Source organism: Verticillium dahliae, genomic scaffold (assembly GCF_000150675.1).
Source record: "Verticillium dahliae VdLs.17 supercont1.28 genomic scaffold, whole genome shotgun sequence".
NCBI lineage: Eukaryota > Fungi > Ascomycota > Sordariomycetes > Glomerellales > Plectosphaerellaceae > Verticillium > Verticillium dahliae.
This window is the reverse complement of record NW_009276942.1, coordinates 263,938-283,298: the sequence shown is the minus strand read 5'-3', so window position 1 is coordinate 283,298 and position 19,361 is coordinate 263,938. Positions and strand designations below refer to the sequence as shown.

At 56.1% G+C, this 19,361-nt stretch overlaps 7 protein-coding genes across 7 annotated transcripts; 2 read left to right on the top strand and 5 right to left on the bottom strand.

Annotated features, from left to right (window-relative positions):
• VDAG_09658 (pelota) lies at positions 1 to 1,256 on the bottom strand (the record flags this gene model as incomplete). Its single annotated transcript, XM_009658619.1, has 2 exons — positions 1 to 1,116; positions 1,176 to 1,256. 2 exons carry the CDS (start codon positions 1,254 to 1,256, stop codon positions 1 to 3), a joined length of 1,197 nt encoding a protein of 398 aa, XP_009656914.1.
• A 1,185-nt stretch (positions 1,257 to 2,441) lies between these two features.
• On the top strand, positions 2,442 to 5,922 carry VDAG_09657 (WD repeat-containing protein; the record flags this gene model as incomplete). The annotated part of the gene is made up of 4 exons (XM_009658618.1): positions 2,442 to 2,643; positions 2,816 to 2,994; positions 3,088 to 3,257; positions 3,327 to 5,922. The coding sequence occupies 4 exons, from the start codon at positions 2,442 to 2,444 to the stop codon at positions 5,920 to 5,922; spliced, it is 3,147 nt and encodes a 1,048-aa protein (XP_009656913.1).
• Positions 5,923 to 6,349: 427 nt separating this feature from the next.
• Positions 6,350 to 6,850, top strand: VDAG_09656 (uncharacterized protein; the record flags this gene model as incomplete). Its single annotated transcript, XM_009658617.1, has 2 exons — positions 6,350 to 6,462; positions 6,514 to 6,850. 2 exons carry the CDS (start codon positions 6,350 to 6,352, stop codon positions 6,848 to 6,850), a joined length of 450 nt encoding a protein of 149 aa, XP_009656912.1.
• Positions 6,851 to 7,063: 213 nt separating this feature from the next.
• On the bottom strand, positions 7,064 to 8,067 carry VDAG_09655 (uncharacterized protein; the record flags this gene model as incomplete). Its single annotated transcript, XM_009658616.1, has 2 exons — positions 7,064 to 7,800; positions 7,848 to 8,067. 2 exons carry the CDS (start codon positions 8,065 to 8,067, stop codon positions 7,064 to 7,066), a joined length of 957 nt encoding a protein of 318 aa, XP_009656911.1.
• A 1,973-nt stretch (positions 8,068 to 10,040) lies between these two features.
• On the bottom strand, positions 10,041 to 13,434 carry VDAG_09654 (uncharacterized protein; the record flags this gene model as incomplete). Its single annotated transcript, XM_009658615.1, has 4 exons — positions 10,041 to 11,237; positions 11,294 to 12,302; positions 12,358 to 13,109; positions 13,162 to 13,434. 4 exons carry the CDS (start codon positions 13,432 to 13,434, stop codon positions 10,041 to 10,043), a joined length of 3,231 nt encoding a protein of 1,076 aa, XP_009656910.1.
• Positions 13,435 to 14,319: 885 nt separating this feature from the next.
• Positions 14,320 to 17,177, bottom strand: VDAG_09653 (finger protein; the record flags this gene model as incomplete). Its single annotated transcript, XM_009658614.1, has 7 exons — positions 14,320 to 14,412; positions 14,484 to 14,963; positions 15,026 to 15,443; positions 15,497 to 15,603; positions 15,658 to 15,985; positions 16,054 to 16,785; positions 17,011 to 17,177. The coding sequence occupies 7 exons, from the start codon at positions 17,175 to 17,177 to the stop codon at positions 14,320 to 14,322; spliced, it is 2,325 nt and encodes a 774-aa protein (XP_009656909.1).
• A 221-nt stretch (positions 17,178 to 17,398) lies between these two features.
• VDAG_09652 (galactonate dehydratase) lies at positions 17,399 to 19,177 on the bottom strand (the record flags this gene model as incomplete). The annotated part of the gene is made up of 5 exons (XM_009658613.1): positions 17,399 to 18,504; positions 18,558 to 18,669; positions 18,725 to 18,834; positions 18,888 to 19,071; positions 19,138 to 19,177. 5 exons carry the CDS (start codon positions 19,175 to 19,177, stop codon positions 17,757 to 17,759), a joined length of 1,194 nt encoding a protein of 397 aa, XP_009656908.1. The 3' UTR covers positions 17,399 to 17,756.
• Between the last annotated feature and the right edge of the window lie 184 nt (positions 19,178 to 19,361).

The window sequence follows — 19,361 nt, the reverse complement described above, 5'->3', positions numbered from 1 at the left end:
TCATATTATCTGCACGTCATCCGCGCCCTCGACACCGTCCGCATCGTCTGCATCCTCGTCGTCGAGGTCTGCGATCGGATATGACAGGAGAGCGGCTACGCTGCCAAGCATGTCGAGTCTCTGCCCACTCTCGTGATCACTACTCAAGATCCTGACCTCACCTCCGTCTTCTTTCACCTTGTCAACGAGGGCCACGTACTGTTTCCTCGTGGCAATATCGGAGCTACGGAACAGAGAGTTGTTCATGATGAGTGTGCCTCCGCCTGGACCGACCGCACCCTCCTGCACGGCCTTGGTCACCGCCGAGGTGCCGTACCACGCCCTCCCGTCATCCACCCTCAACTTGTCAAAGAAGCTGTCCATGAGTTTAGTCTCCTTGGTGAACTTGAAGTCCTTGAGCTTGTTCCCCATCTCCGGACTCTTGAGCACCTCGTTGAGGCTGTGGACGTGACCGGAATTTGTGTGCACAACAATGGCCTCCTTGGCGATATTCGACAGCTTCTTGTCCGACTTGTCACGGCCTTCACCCGCAATGTACTTTTTGAAATCCACAGCGATGAATCCAGGACTCGCCAGCAACAGCGGCCGCGGTTGGTCAAAATTGACCGTTCGCAACAGGTTCGATAGAGTCTTTTGGTAGAACTTGCGCATGCCCTCTGAAGTGTCTGACGCGGCGCTCCTCTTCTTCGGCACGACACTCTCGATGCGCTGCTTGACGACGGTGCGGAACTGCGTGATCAGGCAAATGTTGGCGATGCCTTCCTGCATGACGACGGCGGCCATGGCGCCGTCCTTGTCGTCGGAAAGGCCCTCGTTCAGTGTGTCGCGCGCGACCGAGTCCCAGCCCTCGGGCTTGCTCAGTGTGAAGGGGCGGCCGATCTCGAGGTCGAGGGTGTGGTGCTGGCCCAGGCTGACATAGGCGTTTTCGGACTTGACGACGCCGCTGACCTGCAGCTGGCCGGCAATGGGGTCAAAAAAGGTGGATTTGACCTTGATGGCGAGCATTGTGTGCACTCGTTCGGACTGCGTGCTGCCGGTCTTCGTTTCGGAGACAACCTTGCGGACGGCGTGTGCGACAACGGTGTCGCCGGCTGTGATCAAGTTGTAGGCGTGCCACTGGACGAGGAGAAAGTCAGAGAAGGCCTGCAAGCCATGCGGGAGACGATTGGACGCACCATGTCTTCCGAGTCCTCGGCTGTCAGTGTGACAGCGTCTTCCGCAACATATTGCGAAGGTTTCGTCGACGTGAGCTTCATCGTTCTTTCTCGCCTCGGATGGCGTCGACTGGGAGCGTTGTGTGCGGCCCGGCAGGATTCCTCGAACAGAAAATACGGCTCTGATGGTGTTGAGCGAAACAACAAAAAGCTGGCGCGACGTGGGATCCAAGTTGACGTCACAGAAGAAGCTACTGGGCACACAGACTCAAGCCTAACAGAGATCGCGACCTTGTTCACGCATCATCGAGCCATGGCGGGGGCGGGGAAGGCTTATCGAAAGACCCCTCTTATCGAATCGAGTCTATCGATAAGAAACCAGCCTTGGCACTCGAATCCCGTTGGCAATGCCCAAGAAACGGTTGGCTTTTAGTGAGCCACCCACTGTATGGACCAGAGCTAGGTACCTTACTGTACATGAGGTCATGCCGTTTTCATCAGTTACGTCGGATTCACAATTCCCATTTGGCAGGTGCCAATGCTGGAGTCCTTGAGGAAGGCGCATCCGGAGCCACGACGCCTGACAAAAGCTAGAGCGTCCTAAGATGTGATGGCGGAAGGCAATTGATGGACCATTTGGTCCTCCTGGATTTCCTTGACTCTGATCTACCATACCTACCAGGTAGGTGATGAGGAATCAAAATTCGTCTCTCTTCATTTCGTTTCCCTCATTCCATCCCCCCCCCTCCTCCCTGGGCCCTGGGAGCTTGAGCCTCGAGCAAACCGAACACGACGCGACCCATCCCTTCGCATTGCACGGCTCTGAGCTATATCATCGTACGCTCGCATTGCGTCGTATCTTCGCATTCCGACCTAATTTTATCCATCCAGTCAGCTTCCAGTCTCCACGGACTTCGGCCTTGCTCGCACGGCGCGGCTGTATTCGATTTGGTTGCCGCACCTTGGGAGCCCTGGTCTGTCGTGGTGGGCTGGGCTTTCCCGTCGGCCTCGCTTTTTGCCTGTCGCTAACCACCAATCTGTCCGACAATCCGTTCGGTTACCCATCCAGTCCGCGCACTCCGGCCTCGTCGGATGTCTCGCATTTTTCCCACGCCAGCCATCTCGGTCTCGCCTGCGAGAATCGAACCTCCATCCATCCACCCCATCCGGGCCAATTAACCCAGTTCCGACATTGCCGCCCCTTCTCAGGGGTCATGTCTCCTTACCCCTTTGAAAGCTCAAACTCAAACCGCGTGATGGGACATGCCGAATTCTGTGTCGGTCAGCATGTCTGCTGACAACCGTCGTCGAGACAAGCCGTCAGCGCTCAACGTGGCTGCGGCCGCCATGACGGCCAGCGCGACTCGCTCAGCGAGCCCGAAGCCGAGCACCTCGCGGCCAAGCCATGAGGCACCCCGCGCACCTCTGCAGCAGCAGCAGCAGCAGCAGGCAGAAACGAGCTTGAGAGTCTCCATATCGGATGACCATGGTACGTCCATGTGGCCTGCATTCCATTTGTCTGTCCGATGCGCATTGTCCACCGTTGGTTGTTATTACCCACAACGAGGGCTGGGCGGCGCACGCACTGTGAAGTTTCGCATAGCGGCGCGGGTCCGAGGTGCGAGGTGCGACCCGACTACTGACCCGTCGTGACATCGTAGGCAACAGCTTTCTGCCCTCCGGCCTAAGGAGAACGCCCACCAAGCTGGCCCGAACCGTTACCTCGAAAGATGGAACCGCTGTACGAGACGTTAAGACGCCGGCCCGGACGTCGCCCAGCGCCCAGCAGACGCCGTCGTCTGTCGCTGCGGCCGCCTCCGCCATTGATCCCCTATCACAGGTAAGGCCTTAGTCTGGCCACACACCCTGTTTGCCAGCCCGAACCCAATGTCAGCAATGCATTGCTGTGCTGACAGCTGCTCGAATCGTTTAGCATATCCTGATGCGAACCAATACCGAAAACAACTCCACTACGCCTCGTCTACGATATCCGGGTCGGCCGGAGAGCCCAGCCCCAGACGTTCTTGGTCACCAAAGACGCGGCTCCGACACGACGCCAAAGCATGCCGGGGTCGCTCCGACAGATCCGCTCCGAGACAAGAAGTACGCCTCTCCCAGTGGCAGTGAACCCGTGGTTTGTCAATACAATTGCTGACGCCTCACTCTGCGCAGAAAGGGCGTATCTTTTCTCAGTCGCCTTAGCATGCGCGGCCGGAAGAAAGACGACGACGCCGACGACCTGTCTGAGCTAGGCGAGCCAAGACTCGACGGCACCGATGCCCACGTCTTCTCCTCTTCCATTGGCGCCGGCGGCTATATCCCGCACCACAAGGAACCTCCGCGATATATCAAGGTTCGCGCCCACCACAAGAAGACTCGCGAATTCAACCGCATGTTCCTGGCGCAAGAGCTGTCAACCGCCCCGCAGCCCGACGATGAGACCGAACTACCGTCGTCAGCAGCGTCTGCCGCGAGTGGAAAGAAGCGCCCACATAAGACCGGTGCTGTGTGGGCGCTGGAATTCAGCAAGGACGGACAGTATCTTGCAGCTGCTGGAAAAGACCAAGTTGTTCGTGTCTGGTCGGTCTTGTCGACACACGAGGAGCGTCGACAACACGAGGAGGAAGAGAATGCCAGCGCTGCCGCCGAAGCCCGGCTTAGTGCCCCCGTCTTTCGAAGCAAGCCAATCCGCGAGTTTACTGGCCACACCGGCGAGGTCCTGGATCTCAGCTGGAGCAAGAACAATTTCCTTCTTTCCTCGTCCATGGACAAGACAGTTCGCCTGTGGCACATGAGCCGACAGGAATGTCTTTGTACTTTTCGTCACAAGGACTTCGTCACGTCCATTGCTTTTCACCCCACCGATGACCGTTTCTTCCTAGCTGGCTCTCTAGATTCCGTCTTGCGGTTATGGAGCATCCCGGACAAGGCGGTCGCCTACTCCGTACAACTCCCAGATCTCGTCACTGCTGTGGCTTTCACGCCAGATGGCAAAACGTCCATTGGCGGTGTGCTCAACGGCACTTGCCTTTTCTACGATACCGAGGGCTTGAAACTCCAGACCCAGATGCTTGTGCGATCCTCGAGAGGTAAAAACGCCAAGGGCAGCAAGATCACAGGCATCAAGACCCTTGACACGCAAGTGGGCGCCGCCGAGGTTGAGACCAAAGTGCTCATTACTTCCAACGACTCGAGGATACGCATCTACAATATGAAGGACAAGATGATCGATGCCAAGCTGAAGGGGCACGAGAACCAATGCAGTCAAATTCATGCCGACCTGAGTGATGATGCGAAATGGGTCATTTGCGGCAGCGAGGATAAGAAGGCTTTCATCTGGTCCATGGACCCGAGTGATCCCGAGGTCAAGGATAAGGTACCGGTCGAGTACTTCAATGCTCATTCGGCGCGGGTTTCCGCAGCCATCTTTGCACCGACGAAAACTCGCCAACGACTCGGCGCTTCGGGTGACCCCCTCTACGACCTGTGTAATCCGCCGCCTGTGAAGCTCATGAGCCTAGAGGAATCTCTTGTTGCGAGCCAGACAGCCCCCGGAGATGCAGCACAACCAACGACACAAGCGCACGGAAAGAAGCCGCGAGAGTCGGCTGCCTATGTTGAGAAGTCAAAGCATTACGACGGCAACATCATAGTCACGGCAGACCAGTCGGGATCTGTCAAGGTTTTCCGCCAGGACTGTGCCTTCGCAAAGCGGCGCCATGAGAACTGGGACACGGGCTCCAGCTTTTCGCGCAAAATGGTAGGCACAAGTGGCATGGTCGGTCGCAGCGGCAGCATCATCACACGAACAAGTGCCAGCAGTCATCCTCAGTCAAGGCGAGCGTCTCTGACGCAGCCTGCACATCCCACCAACCTAGGTCCTGGAGTCCAGATGAATTCTGATCGTATCAACTCGTGGCGGCAAGGCATCTCGGCCGACAGTGCTCGGAACAGTCTGGTCGGTGCCGCATCCATGCACAGCGAGCGTTCTGCATCCCCGAGTAAACTTGTCAAAGCAACACATGCCAGCCCGCTCATTGCGAGGCCCATCACCACAGCTCCCGAGTCGCGCAAGAAGACCTCTGCTGACCCACAACCTCTGTCGCGGGGGCCTCATCCGACCAGCCCTTCATCGAGCGCTGCCAATAGCCCGCGCATGGCCAAGAGACTCGAACGTGAAGAGACCCAAATGCAGCCACCAACACCGAGCTTTTTCATTCAGCGGGCCGAGGATGATGGGACAGTAGCCCAGCCAGGCTCGCCGGCAAGCACGTACTCATTTTGGAACCTGGGTCGATGGCGAGGGACATCGGCATCGTCTCGCCATTCCACTGGCTCGGCCAACATATCAACCAACCACGCCATGACACCAAGAAGTGTGTCCGGAACCTCAACAATCGGGCCTTCCAAGGACAGCGAAACGTTTAAAAGGTCCAAAAGCGCTGCTTCAGGCCCTCTGCCGGACTCAACAGCCACTGCCGAGGCTCTGGACTCAACACTGCAGTCGCCAATCACGGATCAGGACGAGACGTTTGATATCGACCTAGCCACCACTGGCGCCTCACATGTACTGAACGGAACGGCGGATCAGCGTGACTCATTCGTCAGCCAGCTCAGCTCTGACTACAGCAGTGAAGCGGTAGCTGATACATTGACATGTCACAAGTGCGGCAACAAGGACTTCAAAATTAGATGGCTGGCAGGAAAGTCGCGCATGCTCTGTAGCAAGTGTGGGCTCATCGCTGAGCAAGGTGCCGTCGAGGCATGAGCAGGCGTATGGCTGCACAAGCCTGATGTAACTGAGGCGTTAGCAAACCCGGACATGAACCGTTGCAATACAACACAAACAATTCTGAATAAGAAAGTTTCCCCATCACCTTGACAGCGTGTAACTCGGGCGTAGCCATATCATCAATGTTTGCAACATGATCGCCCGCCTACTTATTCTACCCAACAGAGTTTGCATTGCGCTTCGCCTGTGCGCTGCGAGTTTGTGCTTGGAATGATGACTGGCAGTACGACAAAGGACGGCGCAGGCATCAAAATCGAGAAGGAGGGGCGTCACGCAGGTGAGCTCTTAGCCTTTTAAGTTAGCCTTATAAGAATCGCTCATTCACTCAACTTACAACGCCTTGTAGCCCGGGCTCTTTGTTCGAGGCCACCGATGAAGACGCCTCGAGAGTTGCTGCTGCACGATGAAGACATACGCCCTCGCCCTCGTTATCCTCCAAGCCACCCTCTGCCCGGCAGCGTCCTTTGCCTTTGAGCGTTTTTACGCTGGCAGCTTCGGCTCGACAGACGAAAATTAGTGAGTTATGAAACCGCCCCGCACGAACGGCTCGTTAAACATTACTCGAAGCGTCGTCTTCGGCATCCGGCCTACGCCCGGCGCCTCCTTTGCAAACTGCACGCACAGCTCAGAAACCGGTCCTATCGTGCCGGAGGTGCCCCGGTCGTACTGCCAGGATGCGCCCGCCGTGACCTGGAGCCTCGCGAGAGTCGGCGATGGCGACGGCATGCTCTTGCAAGCTTGGTGGGCGTTCACGAGCCGGGCGTCGCTTTACGGGCAGCGCGTCATATCTGAGAAGCAGATCGTGAGAGAGACTGGAGCAGATGGCAAGATTGTGGAAAGCTATGAGGGGCCGCATGAGTTCTTGATGGAGACTGTGACAGTGCCTGGGCCAGGTCTTGTTTGAGTAGATCCACTCCATGTAGAGTGTTAGCGAGGGTAGTTGAGAGAGTCACAGGTACCACAGTAGGCTGGAGCATAGCTGCAATACAGGATCACGTTGAATATTAGTCAATTCACACTTGTTATCTGTTACTCACGTACTGCTTTCGTTCGTCCTATGACCCACAGTCGGTGACCTCCCCCGAAGATGTCGACCATACTGCAGAAGCCTTCATCATTACTTCTTAGCTCTCATGTCGAGGAACGACCGGAGATAGTCCAGCATAAAGGTATCCAAGTTCAGCGCGTCGGCGCCACGACAGAGATGCTCCCAGAACTCAGCCCACAGTGTGACATCGTCCAGGCTTGAAGCCGATCCGCTTCGAGACTCGAACGAACCCACAATGAAGCACAAGGTCAACAGAGCCCAGCCCATCGCATCCTCAGCGCATGTGCTCCCCGCTGGTTGGCGGTACTCAACCGTCCGGGCTTCGGCATCGGGAGAAAGCAGGCGAGCCAGGTTCCATTTGTAGACTTTGCCGTGAATGAAGTCCTTTTTCAGGCCGTGAGCGCGTCCATACGGGCTCGAAGCTGGGAAGAGGCACATGGACTCTACAATCGCGCCGACTCCGTCCTCTTGAGCTGATGCTACTTCGAGTTGGTCGAGACAATGCGACAGAGAGTGCATGGTGGCGAGGAATGGGTTTTGCCTGTTGCCCCGACACCAATACGCTGTTGATCTTTCGCCGGGCACTAGAATGTCGAGACATGGCTCGTAGACAAGAGCTGCTTGGGCTAGGGCTGCGAGCTGATGGGGTGACATGTCGTGGCCGAGCTGAGACACGTGAATGTGCGTGCTGCACTGAGATGAAGTTTGGATCTTGTAGACTTTACGAATCTCAGAGAAGATGACCTCCAGATCTGTGAGCCAAGAAGAGTCCAGTGTGAAGATGGGCGAAACAAGTTCAACCCCCCCTACCCAGTCAGTGGAGGAAGCAGTGTGGTGAAGAAGGGACGCTTACATTTATTCTTGGCAGGCAGACTCGGAATCGTGATCTCTTGAACGATCGACCAAACCTGATAGGCATGATCTGGGTTCTCGGTGACCTGATTAGAGACTCCCTTTTTGGACAGACGATGACTGATGTCTTTGGCCATGGATGACCATGATGAGAACTTCTTCGAGCTGACGAGGGAAAGCTCTAGTTCGATGCCAAATGCGAGATAGGCTGGGCTGGGCATTGTGTTGATTCCGTCCACTTTCAGTTTGGAAAGATGTAGTTGGAAGCTCGAGGCACTGAGTTGAAAGCTCATCATGAGTTCTCTCCCTTTAACTTTATGAAACAGGCATGATCTGAGCTATATATAAAGGCCATTCTTGCGAAACATACGACATCCAGTCTCCACAGCCTGGACTACATTATGCTGCGAAGAGTACGCGCTGTCATGCTCGATCTACAGCCACAACGTCATTTACACAAGGCTATGCCACAACCGAGCCCAAGCCCTTTGACAAGGCCAGCCTGAAAAGATGGAGGCCTGGCCAAGTTTGGTCCCCGCGCGTGCTGAGATGTGTGATAGGTCATGGCTTGGATCACCTCTGAGTTTCAGAGGGCGCGCTCACTCATGTGGCCCAATATTACAACGTACAAAGGCTCATCGGCGGTTCATGACACATGGGTCGCGCTTTCCCAGCAACTACATCCGCGAAGTCCATGGGGCGCTGACACACGGGGAGGTCGCACGGCTCATGCTCGGAAGGCTGGAGCTAATGATAGCCTTTGTCGGAAACCATGGACCTCATCATGGAGCAACCAGAATGCAGGCCATTTCGGACCATTACGGCGCGTACAGGCCTTGCGTGACCCAAGCCGGACACCCTCAAGATGCGTCTACGAATCATTGGTGGCCAGTCTGCGCTTAGCTCCTTAACGACCACTGACTGATGTATGGCCAAAGGTTGGGGGCCGCCATATCTGACGAGGTCGCGGTCGAACCTTTCGATAGAAACTCTGGGTTCCCCATGCCTCTGGGGTCCAAAAGGGCGCCGTCGTCTCGGATCATGCAGCATCCTAGGTTGATAGGCGCGCGGAACCACTGGGGACAGCCTGGTGACGAGGCAAGGTTCTTTGGATCTGCGTGGCGAAGCCTCACGGACACCTCGTAGCTTTATCGAGAGCGCTTGGACAGGGTGATTGCGGAGCGCTGTGCCGTCTGGCGGTGTGAGACTGCCCGTTTGTTTGCTAGACGCCACGAGAATTGGTGGATCTCAAGCATTTGCCTCTGCGTTGGGCGGTTGGTCCGAATGGATCATACTGTCATGGGACATGTAAGCTCAAGTCTTTGCTTTCGCTCCCACCCTGGTCCGCGACGATGTTGGCGTTTGCGTAGTCTGGTGCCTGTGGGTTTGTGCCATTTTTGCAATCACGCCCACCGCTCGAAATAGGGTACTTTGCATTGTTCGCAATGTCGCACGATAAGCCTGTGCCGCACCGTAGAGCGTGGTGTTTGCGTGGTTGAAGGCGTCTTCTTCTCTGACCGAAGGAAGCTTGATGCGCTTTGTCCCGTGACGTCGTGTCCCTGCAGAGTGCAACAAGGTCAAGGCGACAAAGGCCAACTCGACGGCGTGGTTTGGAAACTTGCATACCACTAGGTCGGGTCGTCGGGGTAAAGGGTAAATAATCAAGAGCGCGCAGTGCCAGCTTGTCGCCAAAGCAAGCAACGCAAGGGTCGTTCATCAAGCGAGCCAATTGGCCGCAATGACGCCCAGCTAGTGGGGTCTCACTATGACCATCACGCCTAGGTAGATACTATGCTCAGTTAATAACATATGAGGTCCTTTATCACGGTGCTTTATGGCTGACTGTGTCATGCTTGAATCCTAAAACTACACAGTACATCTGTGATGAGTTTGAGAGTCACAAATCGAGTGACCACAATTAGTAATCATCATGGCATATACTGACTAACCTCTATACGTCATAGGAAGCCATTATAGCCATATAAAGACGAACTTTAAAGGCAGCATCGGTTCCTCAGCAGACTACTATGAGCCATCGCAAGATATCACATTCACAGCTCTATGCAGAGCATGTTCAGGGGATATTTGGTTTCATGAGAACGCTGAGGATGGAAATGAAAATGTTTACCCCAAAGAATAACCTTATATATAAACGCCACATGCAAAGAATATGTTCTTTTCGTGATGGACAAGCTCATTGAGCCCAGTCCTTTTTCCAGCTCTCAACACACTTTGTCAGTAGGCCACTGGTGACAACGTCGTATCCTGCTCCAATAGCCTTGCTTCTGCGTTCGGTTTGGCCCGTCTCGAACACCAGACCACTGCGCCCGGGCTTGTCATTATCATACTTCTCAGCGAAGAAGTCCAGAAGCTTGACTGTCGGATTGGTCGTGGGGTCCTGGTCTCCGTCGCGCAGCCTCTGCACCCACTCCCGCTGACCGACCGTCTCAAAGGTCAGGCCTGCCCTGGCAAGCGCAGGCAGCACATCTTCGGTCCAGCGAGTCGTCGTCGGGTTCTGCACGTGGTAAATCACGTCGGGGCCGTCCCTGAGCTCAAAGTACCCGTCCGTCTTGGATCCCGGCTCGGCAAGCTCTATGAGTTCCAGCACCGCCCGTGCTGAGAGGTCAACGGGCAGCCACGAGGGGGTCTCGTCGAGCGCCGGCAACGCGCCAATGGTGACAGCAGCGCGGAACATGAGGGGAATGGCCTCGGTAGCATTCCACTTGCCCTGGACCGAGTCACCCACGATTTGGCCGGAGCGCAGGACTCGTGCTTCCATGCCAGTTGAAAAGGCGGCGGCCTTGACAATGTGCTCAGCAACCCACTTGCTGCGCGCATAGCCCATGTTCTGAGCGTGCGCGGGATCCTTGACCAGTGTCTCAGCAACGCGAGCCGGCGAGGGCGTGCCGGCGGCTGCAGAGACTGAGGAAATGAATGCCAGACGGGCGGGACGGGCGAATGGGACAGACAGACAAAGATCAAGGAGGTGACGGAGACCGGCGATGTGTTGGGCCTCGAAACTGCGGACAGACAGGGTAAAGTTGACGGCCCAGGCCGAGTGAATGACTGAGGTCACGGATGTGCTCAGCGCCTCAAACGCAGCGGTACCGAGACCCAGATCAGCACGGCTCAGGTCCGAAGGTAGAGCCGTGAATTTGGCCGAAGTGTGGTGGGGAGACAGCCCAGATTCGACCAAAGATGACAGGATGCGCTCGTGAGCCGAGCTGTGATGAGGAGATAGACCACGTATCGCGAGCGATTCAAGTACACGCTCATGAGCCGCCTGGGGCGACGAGGCGCGGACAAGGCAGTAGACATGGCGAATGTGTGGGAGCGACAGAAGCTGCGACAGAACGTGGGCTCCAAGGGAACCGGTGGCACCGGTAAGAACCTAGTGGAAGCACATTAGTAGGCAGTCGAGTTTTGTGGGGTGGTGACTTGACTCACAACTACCTCGCCATCGGGAACCTGGTTCCCAGGGGTGAAGGGGGTAAAGGTCGAGTATTTGGCGACGAGCTCTTGCATGACCTCCTCCTCGGTCAAGGCCTGGAGTGTTGAGCCCTTTCGGATCGAGTCCAGGTACGCCGCCAGCTGAGTGATGCTTGGGTGCTCAAAAGCAACGTTCTGGCCCAAGACATGGTCTGCTAGGTCCAGCTCACGCATAATGTGCGCGCGAGCCGTGATGGCCTGCAGAGAGTCCATACCTGCAGCAAAGAAGTCGGTATCTACCGAGAGTCCCTCGACTCCGACACGCTCAGACATGAGTTTCGTGAGGTATTCCTGAAGCTCGGGGATTTCGAGCGCCAAGCGCTCAGCGTTGCCAGGAGATTCGAACCTCTTATAGACGTCGTCAATGATCGTGGCGAAGTGGTTGTAGCTTGCGGCGCGGATGACGGTACCCTTGTCGGTGCGAGGATACTCTGTGCCTTGCGGGAGGATTTCCACCATCTCGCGGGACACACGGCCAAATTGTTCAGCACGCGCGTTGGCGTCCTGAATATCGGACCAGAGCTTCTCGAGGAGGTCGGCCGGAGTGATGTCGACAGCGTGCTCGCTCGGGATGACTAGCAGACCAGGGAAGGCACGGTCAACACCAAAGACCAGACAGTCCTGGACCAACTCGTTCTGGCGCACGCGGTGCTCGTAAGGTACAGGTAGGACCTTCTCGCCGTTCATGAGCGTCACGCGGTCATCCAGACGACCGAGGTACTTCCAGGCGTCAGGGAGTGTCGGGTGCGGAACAAACGTATCACGGGTTCTGAAAGACTTGGGTGGATCGTCGTTGTTGGACATGACCTTGGAGGGAAGTCCGTCAAGAACGATCAGCTCGTAGATGCCTTCGCTAATCTGGTCAAACTTGAGAAAAGGCTTTGTTTTGACAAGAGGCCTAACGAAGTTCCAGGCTTTATCCTGTACATGGTCGCGTTGAGACGTCATGAGCTGACCCATTTCGGTGCTGCAAAATGTTAACATCAGCATGATTAACATGGGCCGTCGAGCCGTATACTCACGCTCCGTAGTGAGAAACAATGTTGACTCCTTCCTGAGCCAGCATGTCGCCCAGATCATCCGGGCAGCTGCTCCCACCAAAAAGCACCAACTTGGCCTTGCGAAGCTCGTCGACTCCAGTGGTTGACTCCGCAAGGACCTTCAAGGCATAGGGAACACAGTGAAAGCTCTCAAAATCGGCTGTGCGCATGGCCTCGACAAGATGGCCGTTGGTCAGGGGAAGGTTGGCGTTGTAAATGGCTGTGCGTTTTCCGGTGACCATGCCTCGAAACATGGTAGAGAGACCATGGTTGTGGAAGAGCGGCAACGTGACAAAAGCTCGCATTCCACTTCCGGTGGCATAATTGCTGAGGCAAGCCCTGTGCGTCTGGAAAATAGGCTTCGGCAGGCCAGTGCTGCCAGAGGAGTGCACAATAAAAGCAATGCAGTCTTCTTCGTTGACGAGTTCGGTTTCTCGCTGGAAACGAATTGGATAGAGGGACTTTCGGGTGTAAACTGAACTGTTCAGAAGAGGAAAGGCTTGGAGCGGGTAGACAGCCTGAATGTTGGCTATTGTCGTATCGAACTTTGATATGGAAAGGACGCGCGTGCACTTGGTCTTCTCAAGCAGAGAGACATAGGCTTCTGTTGGAAGGCGGTTGGAGAGGAACAGAACAGAAAACCCCATGCGTGACAAGGCTAGGATGGAAACAATGTAGTCCAGATTTGAGGGTCCCAGCAGGGCGACTACCTCGGCTGTGTTCCTTTTGCGCTCCTGCAGCCGTCAGTCCCCATTGTCAGAATATGCCAAGACAGTTCACTCATACCGTAGGACGCAGGCCCAAACCTGCCAGCTCTTTGGCGGCTTCATCGGTGAAAGTGTCGAGATCTTTGGCGGTGTAGTCTCCCCAATCTGCGGATCCTTGGTCGGATCTTGGGTAGGCAATGAGCGGGGTATCAGGAATGCTTTGTGCCTGGTGAAGTATGAAATCATTGATGCTGTTAATCTTATCGGGTTTTGAACTGGAAACGGGTTCCGGGGCCTTGGCTACGTCCAAGCCTGGCGCAAGGCCCACGAGAGTTGCTGTAACGGCGGCCATGGCAAAACGAGATGCTGCTGGCTGGCTGTCTCGAACAGTGAAAGTTGACGGATCAACAAGTACAGAAAGCAAAACGAATCAGTTGATGGGCCCGAGTTAAACATAGACCCTTGCTCCTCTATTGCACATATTGAACTGAGCCTCTACAAGTCGTCTGCCATTTAAGGATGGAGGGGGTTGGCCGCTCACGTGCTATGCCTCCGAGTGGTGGAAAGTCTCAATCCCGGAAAAGCGCCCGGAAAAGGCGTTCTGGGGTGTAGAAAGGTTGACCCCAAGATAGCCGGCCGATCCGACAGCGACGATTGCGGAGTCAGCATATTGCCACCCCGCAGATGTCCTGTGCGAGACAAGTACCGACAGACCTGTGTGGAGACGAGTCTTTACTATCATGTGCTTCGTCGCGGAGGGAACATCGGCGGTCTAGTCCGGGCGGCCAGGCGAGACATTGACGGTTTGCCCGTATGCACCATGCGGCTCGGGAACTGCAGGGGGACGGCCGCGCGGAGAGGCTTACGTCGCGGCGCAAGGACCAGCTGCAGCATGTCTTAGATCCAGCTTTGGTGCCTGGGTCGGAAAAGGGCGAAGGTTGAGAGTCCCAGTCTGAACTTCCCTAGTTCTTGTCTCAAAGTTGATGGCTCGTCAACGACATGCTACTACGCGGAAAACCATGTGAGAGAGGTGTGCTATGAGGCAGCTTCTGAGAGCGCTCCGCAAGTGGCAATGGGAGCACAGACCCGTCGCTGTCGTGTGATGCAGTGTTAGTGCTCAAGTGTGAAGGACGCATCTTCAATTATTTTCGATCAAGTCATTTAGCCGCCATTACTTTGCTGCTCCTGCCAAACTCCCAAAGTCGCCAAGACGACATGAACTCAATGAATTCCTCGCTCAATGTTGACCCATGCCCTCAGCCATGGACAGATCCCAGCCCTCCATGCCGCCCTCCGCAAGGAAAGCATCCATGCCAACGCCGCCAGTCACCTACGGAAGATCAGTGTCAGCGGAAAAACACGCTTGAGAAAACACAGTTCATGCGAGAGGCCTGCACTCACCAGTGAATCGAACTGGCCCCACCCAGTCATCTGGACAATGGAACTTCCCGGGCTGGCATCGGGGAACCCAAGCCCGTCATCCTGGCCGATATCGAGCTGCCCGCTGGCATCCGGCGCTCCTGCTCCAGCGCCAAAGGCCAGCTCGCTCGCCCCCAGAGCCAACAGGTCTGCACTGTCGAACTGGCGTAGAACAGACTCGTCGCCTTCGAGGAGCACGCCAGCGGCACCGCTGCCGTTTCGCTGCCCCGCTGCAAGTGAGAGGAGATGCGTGTTCTGTCGTAGCAGTTCGAGGCGCAGCTCCTGCAGAACGACGCCATATCTTTGTGCCAACGAGCCAGGTATTGCGATTGATGTGATCTGCTGCTGGCATTTGGTCGCAGCATGGAATGCCGGGAGATAAGTCTCAAGTGGCGAGTTGCGCTGTTGGATGGAGAAGACGTAAAGCATCACGACCGCGCAGAATGCAAAATAGTGTGTAAACTACAGGTTACCCTCTTAATCAGCGGACTGAGTTTCTTTTTGTAGCTCAAATCATGACCTACCCAGAATGTGTTGTAAAGCTGCCCGTTAGAGCTGAGGGTGTCGACGAGGCCCACAATGTTCATGGCAGCTTCCAGGCATCGCTGAACATGCTCATCCGTCAGTTCCGAGTTGCGATTTGCTTTCCTGTTGCGCGTTGAGCCGAGATTGGCGAGGCTGGCGAAATTATTCAGCAGAAACGGACGGTGGACGAGGATCTGGGCGTGCCAGCAGGCCATGTTCAAGACATTGCGTTGGCGGAGGAAGATGGGCTGGAACAATGAGGGATCAACACCGTCCGTGTCCAACAGGTAGGTCAAGCCGCTGCGCCAGTTGTCGATATCTTTCGAGTACCTGGCTGCCAGCTTGAACTGATTATCTGTTGATGGCGGGCGGATGCTGTAAAGATCACGCAAGATATTTGCCACGATGCGAGAAATCCTGTCGAAGTCAGCATGTGGGCCGGGAGAGGGAACTCGGCAGGATGAACTCACTTCATATGTGCCACAGGGCCTGACATGACCGACTGAAGACTATTTGTCGGTGCTGCATTCATCTGACCACGCGACAGCCTGTAATCATCGACGCAGAGGGGCATTTCCTGTGAGATTGTGAGCATGCAGCTTCATTGCTGCCTCATCACCCAGACACTCACCTGATCAATGTCATCATCATGGAACGTCCTCGGCCGACCCAGGGCGGCACTGAGGTAGGTGTCAAGGTTGTAAGCACACCAAAAGGTGCGCTTGCGGCACTCCAAGTCGACATAGTCAGGGTTGCTGCTGCTATCGACACGAGACTTTCTGTGGATGCCCAGCGCCAGCATCAAGTGCGCCGTGGTCCCAAACAGGCTCCAGCAGTGGTTAAGACGCGAGTGTGACAGCAGGTAGATGCACTGCGCAAGCCGAGCCTGCACGCTCGTCAGGCGGATGGTGCCCTTTTCGGCCACGAGCTGATCTTCGGCTGCAGAAAAGAAGCGGGCACTGTTTACAAGGAACGAGTCAGCAAAAATGGAGTGGCCATCAAATACAGATATGAAAAGGGCCCTCACCTGGATGTCGGATCGACTTTGCCCGCCTTGGACTTGGGGTAATTCTCCGCGCAGGCAAACACCATGAAGAGCAGGGCCGTCCTGCTTCGGGCGGCCGTCTGCTCCCGCATGGTGCCGTGGGTCTCGTACAGCTCCTGCAGCCACCTCTCCACCGTCGGCCGGTGCAAGAAACGGTGCGTGGCCGAGGCGAACTCAAAGTACCTACAGAGCAGAGCTTCTGCTTCGGAGCGTGGGGGCAGGATGAGGAAGCGGGGGTCAAACTCGGGCAGCGGCAGGTCGCCAAAGGTGAAGATGGAGGCGTCGGAGGAGACGGAGGACTGCTGCTGCAGTTTCCTCTGGATCCTCAGCAGGAACGAGGCGCCGGAGGCTGGGCCGACATAGTGGCCCTGGCGGTCTATCTGCGCTGGTTCTGGCGAGTTGCGTGACGACTGGGTGGTGGAGGGCCCCCGTCCGTTGTCTGGGGGCGCCAGCGTCCGGTTGCCGATGGATATTGGACTGGGAATGTGCTCTGCCTGGTGGTGGGTGTGATCAGGAGGCCCAGCCGAAGACGGGTGTTGCTGCTGGCTAGACGGCCTGGCCCCTGGAGGGTTGGCGACGGTGTCGACCAGGTCACCAGTCTCCATTTCTATGGAAGGCAGACGGCCGCGTCGATAGGAAGCTGTGTACTTGCACTCCAGCCGCAGACGTGAGCAGAGGGCGCAAGGGTATTTGCCCGAGCATCGAGTCTTCCGACTGGAGCAAGGTTGGGTTAGTAAGCCTGATGGAGTAAGGAAGCAAGTGATGCTCCAGGGTTAAGGGATGAAATGTATGGACATGTATGAATATGAATGGATGAACAAGCGAGCAAGCGAGCTCGATGAAAACGAGATGAGATCATACAAGATCACACACCACCGTCCCAAGCACCACAACACAGTCCACATCACCGCTACGAAAATGGGGTATTATAAGACTTACGCCTTGCAACGGTCACAAGCTCTGCTGGCACGGCTCCTCACATGGGGCGGCTTGCGCTGTTTCGAGGGCGGTGATTCATGGTCCTCGGGATCGGAGTGATCATGACCGTGGGGACCAAGGCCAGAGTCATTGTTGCTGACGAGGCTGGTCCGGCGGTCGGTGTCCATGATGAGCTCACTTGTCGGGCTGAGCGGGCACTGCAGTGAACTGCACGGCGCGGCGGCGATAAGGTGTTGGTTGGCCGTGGGGACCGTTGTGACGGAAAAGGGCGTCGGGGGGGGGTGGGCGGCGGGCGGAGAACGCGTGGTGATGTGTTGTTTTGTATTCCGTGCGCAACATCGGCACGAGTCACGACGAAGGCCGAGAGATGAGTGTGGACCCTTCATATGCGGGGAGAAAGACGCGGGGTTTCGTTCGCGGGGGAGGCTTGGGAGGCCATCCGATAGATGGAACCACGGGACAATGCCCTACAGCCTTTTCACAGTATGCTCTACCGGGGGAACGGAGACTAACGAATCGTGGCTAGTCAGTTCAGGGGACGGCGGCTCTGGTCTCACCAGTTGGTGTGGATGGTCCTATGAAGAGCTGTGCCTCGAACGCGCGAAGTAACCCCCGTTTGATTCTTACAACGCCATGCAATGTACGAAGCACCCTGGTCCCTGATCCCTTAACCCCCGCAAGGCTGGAGGGAAATGGCCTGCCGGAAATGGATTCCCCTGCAGCAAAAAGGATGTGTCTAGAACTCTTCACCATTCTCGCAGCTCGCCGCCCGGTCCGACGAAGCCCGGACTGACCCACGGCTCAGCACCCTGACTTAACAATCTGATCTTCTCCTCGTCTATCTCGATACCAAGACCCGGCCCTGCCATCAACGGAATGTACCCGTTCTCGACATTCCAAATCTCCGGGTTCTTGATGTAGGTGAGCAGGTCGTGGCCGCCCGTGTTGTAGTGGATGCCGAGGCTCATCTCTTGGATCGCAAAGTTAGGCGTCGCTGCATCGACCTGGATGTTGGCGGCGAGCGCAATCGGACCCAAGGGGCAATGCGGTGCAATGGGCACGTCATATGCTTCCGCCATGGCGGCGATGCGACGAAGCTCTGAGATGCCACCAACGTGAGAAATGTCCGGTTGCAGAATGTCGACGCACGCCGCCTCGAGGTACGGCTTGATATCCCATCGGCTGTGAAGTCGCTCTCCCAGTGCAATGGGTGTCGTGGTAGATTGGGCAAATGCCTTGATGCCTTCAATGTGTTCCGACAGCAAAGGCTCCTCCACGAAGAGCGGCCGATGCGGAGCCAGCAGTGCTGCCAACTGCTTAGCCATGGGTCGATGCACTCGTCCGTGGAAATCGACGCCGGCATCCATGCCCGTCGCCTTGACCGTCTTGACACGCTCGACGCAGGCGTCAAGTGCAGCAGGGGAGTCGAGCCAAGCCAAGTCTTCAGTGCCATTCATCTTGACGCAAGTGAACCCTTGCGCCTTGCGCGACAGCCTGAGACTTGTCAGTTGGATGGTTAACGGGACATAGCCCGAGAGGCAACCTACGCTTGCGCTTCAATATCGGCGGGCCGATCGCCGCCAATCCATGCATACACTTTGATCGTATCTCGCACCTTGCCGCCCAACAGCTGGTAGATAGGAACGTTGAGTTTCCGGGCTTTGATTGCTCGTCAGCAAACTCATGGCAGCAGAAACACCAGGCGTTCACCTACCCTTGAGATCCCAAAGAGCAATGTCGAGTCCAGCCAGAGCGCTCATGAATACGGGACCGCCTCTGTAGAAGCCCATGCGCCAAGACTTTTGCCAAATCTGCTCAATCTCACTGCATCATGTGAGTAATCGGGCCCTTATCGTCTAGATTTCGGTGTGACTTACTCGGCTTCCATTCCAGTGTACTGCGAAATCCAAGCATCCAAGCAGCCTTCAACCGCCTGGGTGTGGCCTTCAAGCGATGCCTCACCCCATCCTACGTTCCCCGCATCGTCGGTGATCTTGACGAACAGCCACCGCGGCGGCACCCGGAAGTACTCAATTTTTGCAATTTTGCCCATTTTCTTGTCTGTCTGAGTGAGTGAGTGATGGAGCTTCCAAGAATGATACGGGATGAAGTTTCTCGTAAGCGTACAGTTACCTGCGTGTGCGCGTTGGCCTGTCTTCGTGCCCATTTTCTCAGTTTTGTACGATGAGTCGAGTGATTGGGCGAGCTGCTTGACATCCGATGCTCTCCGGCGAAAGACATCGGCCGGAAATGTATCCGTCCACGAATCACGCCTCTACGTGTGGGGCCGAGAGGTTGCCGACGTCGGCGTCAGCCCGGATTTCACAAGCGGCCCTAGCCGGGCATTTTCA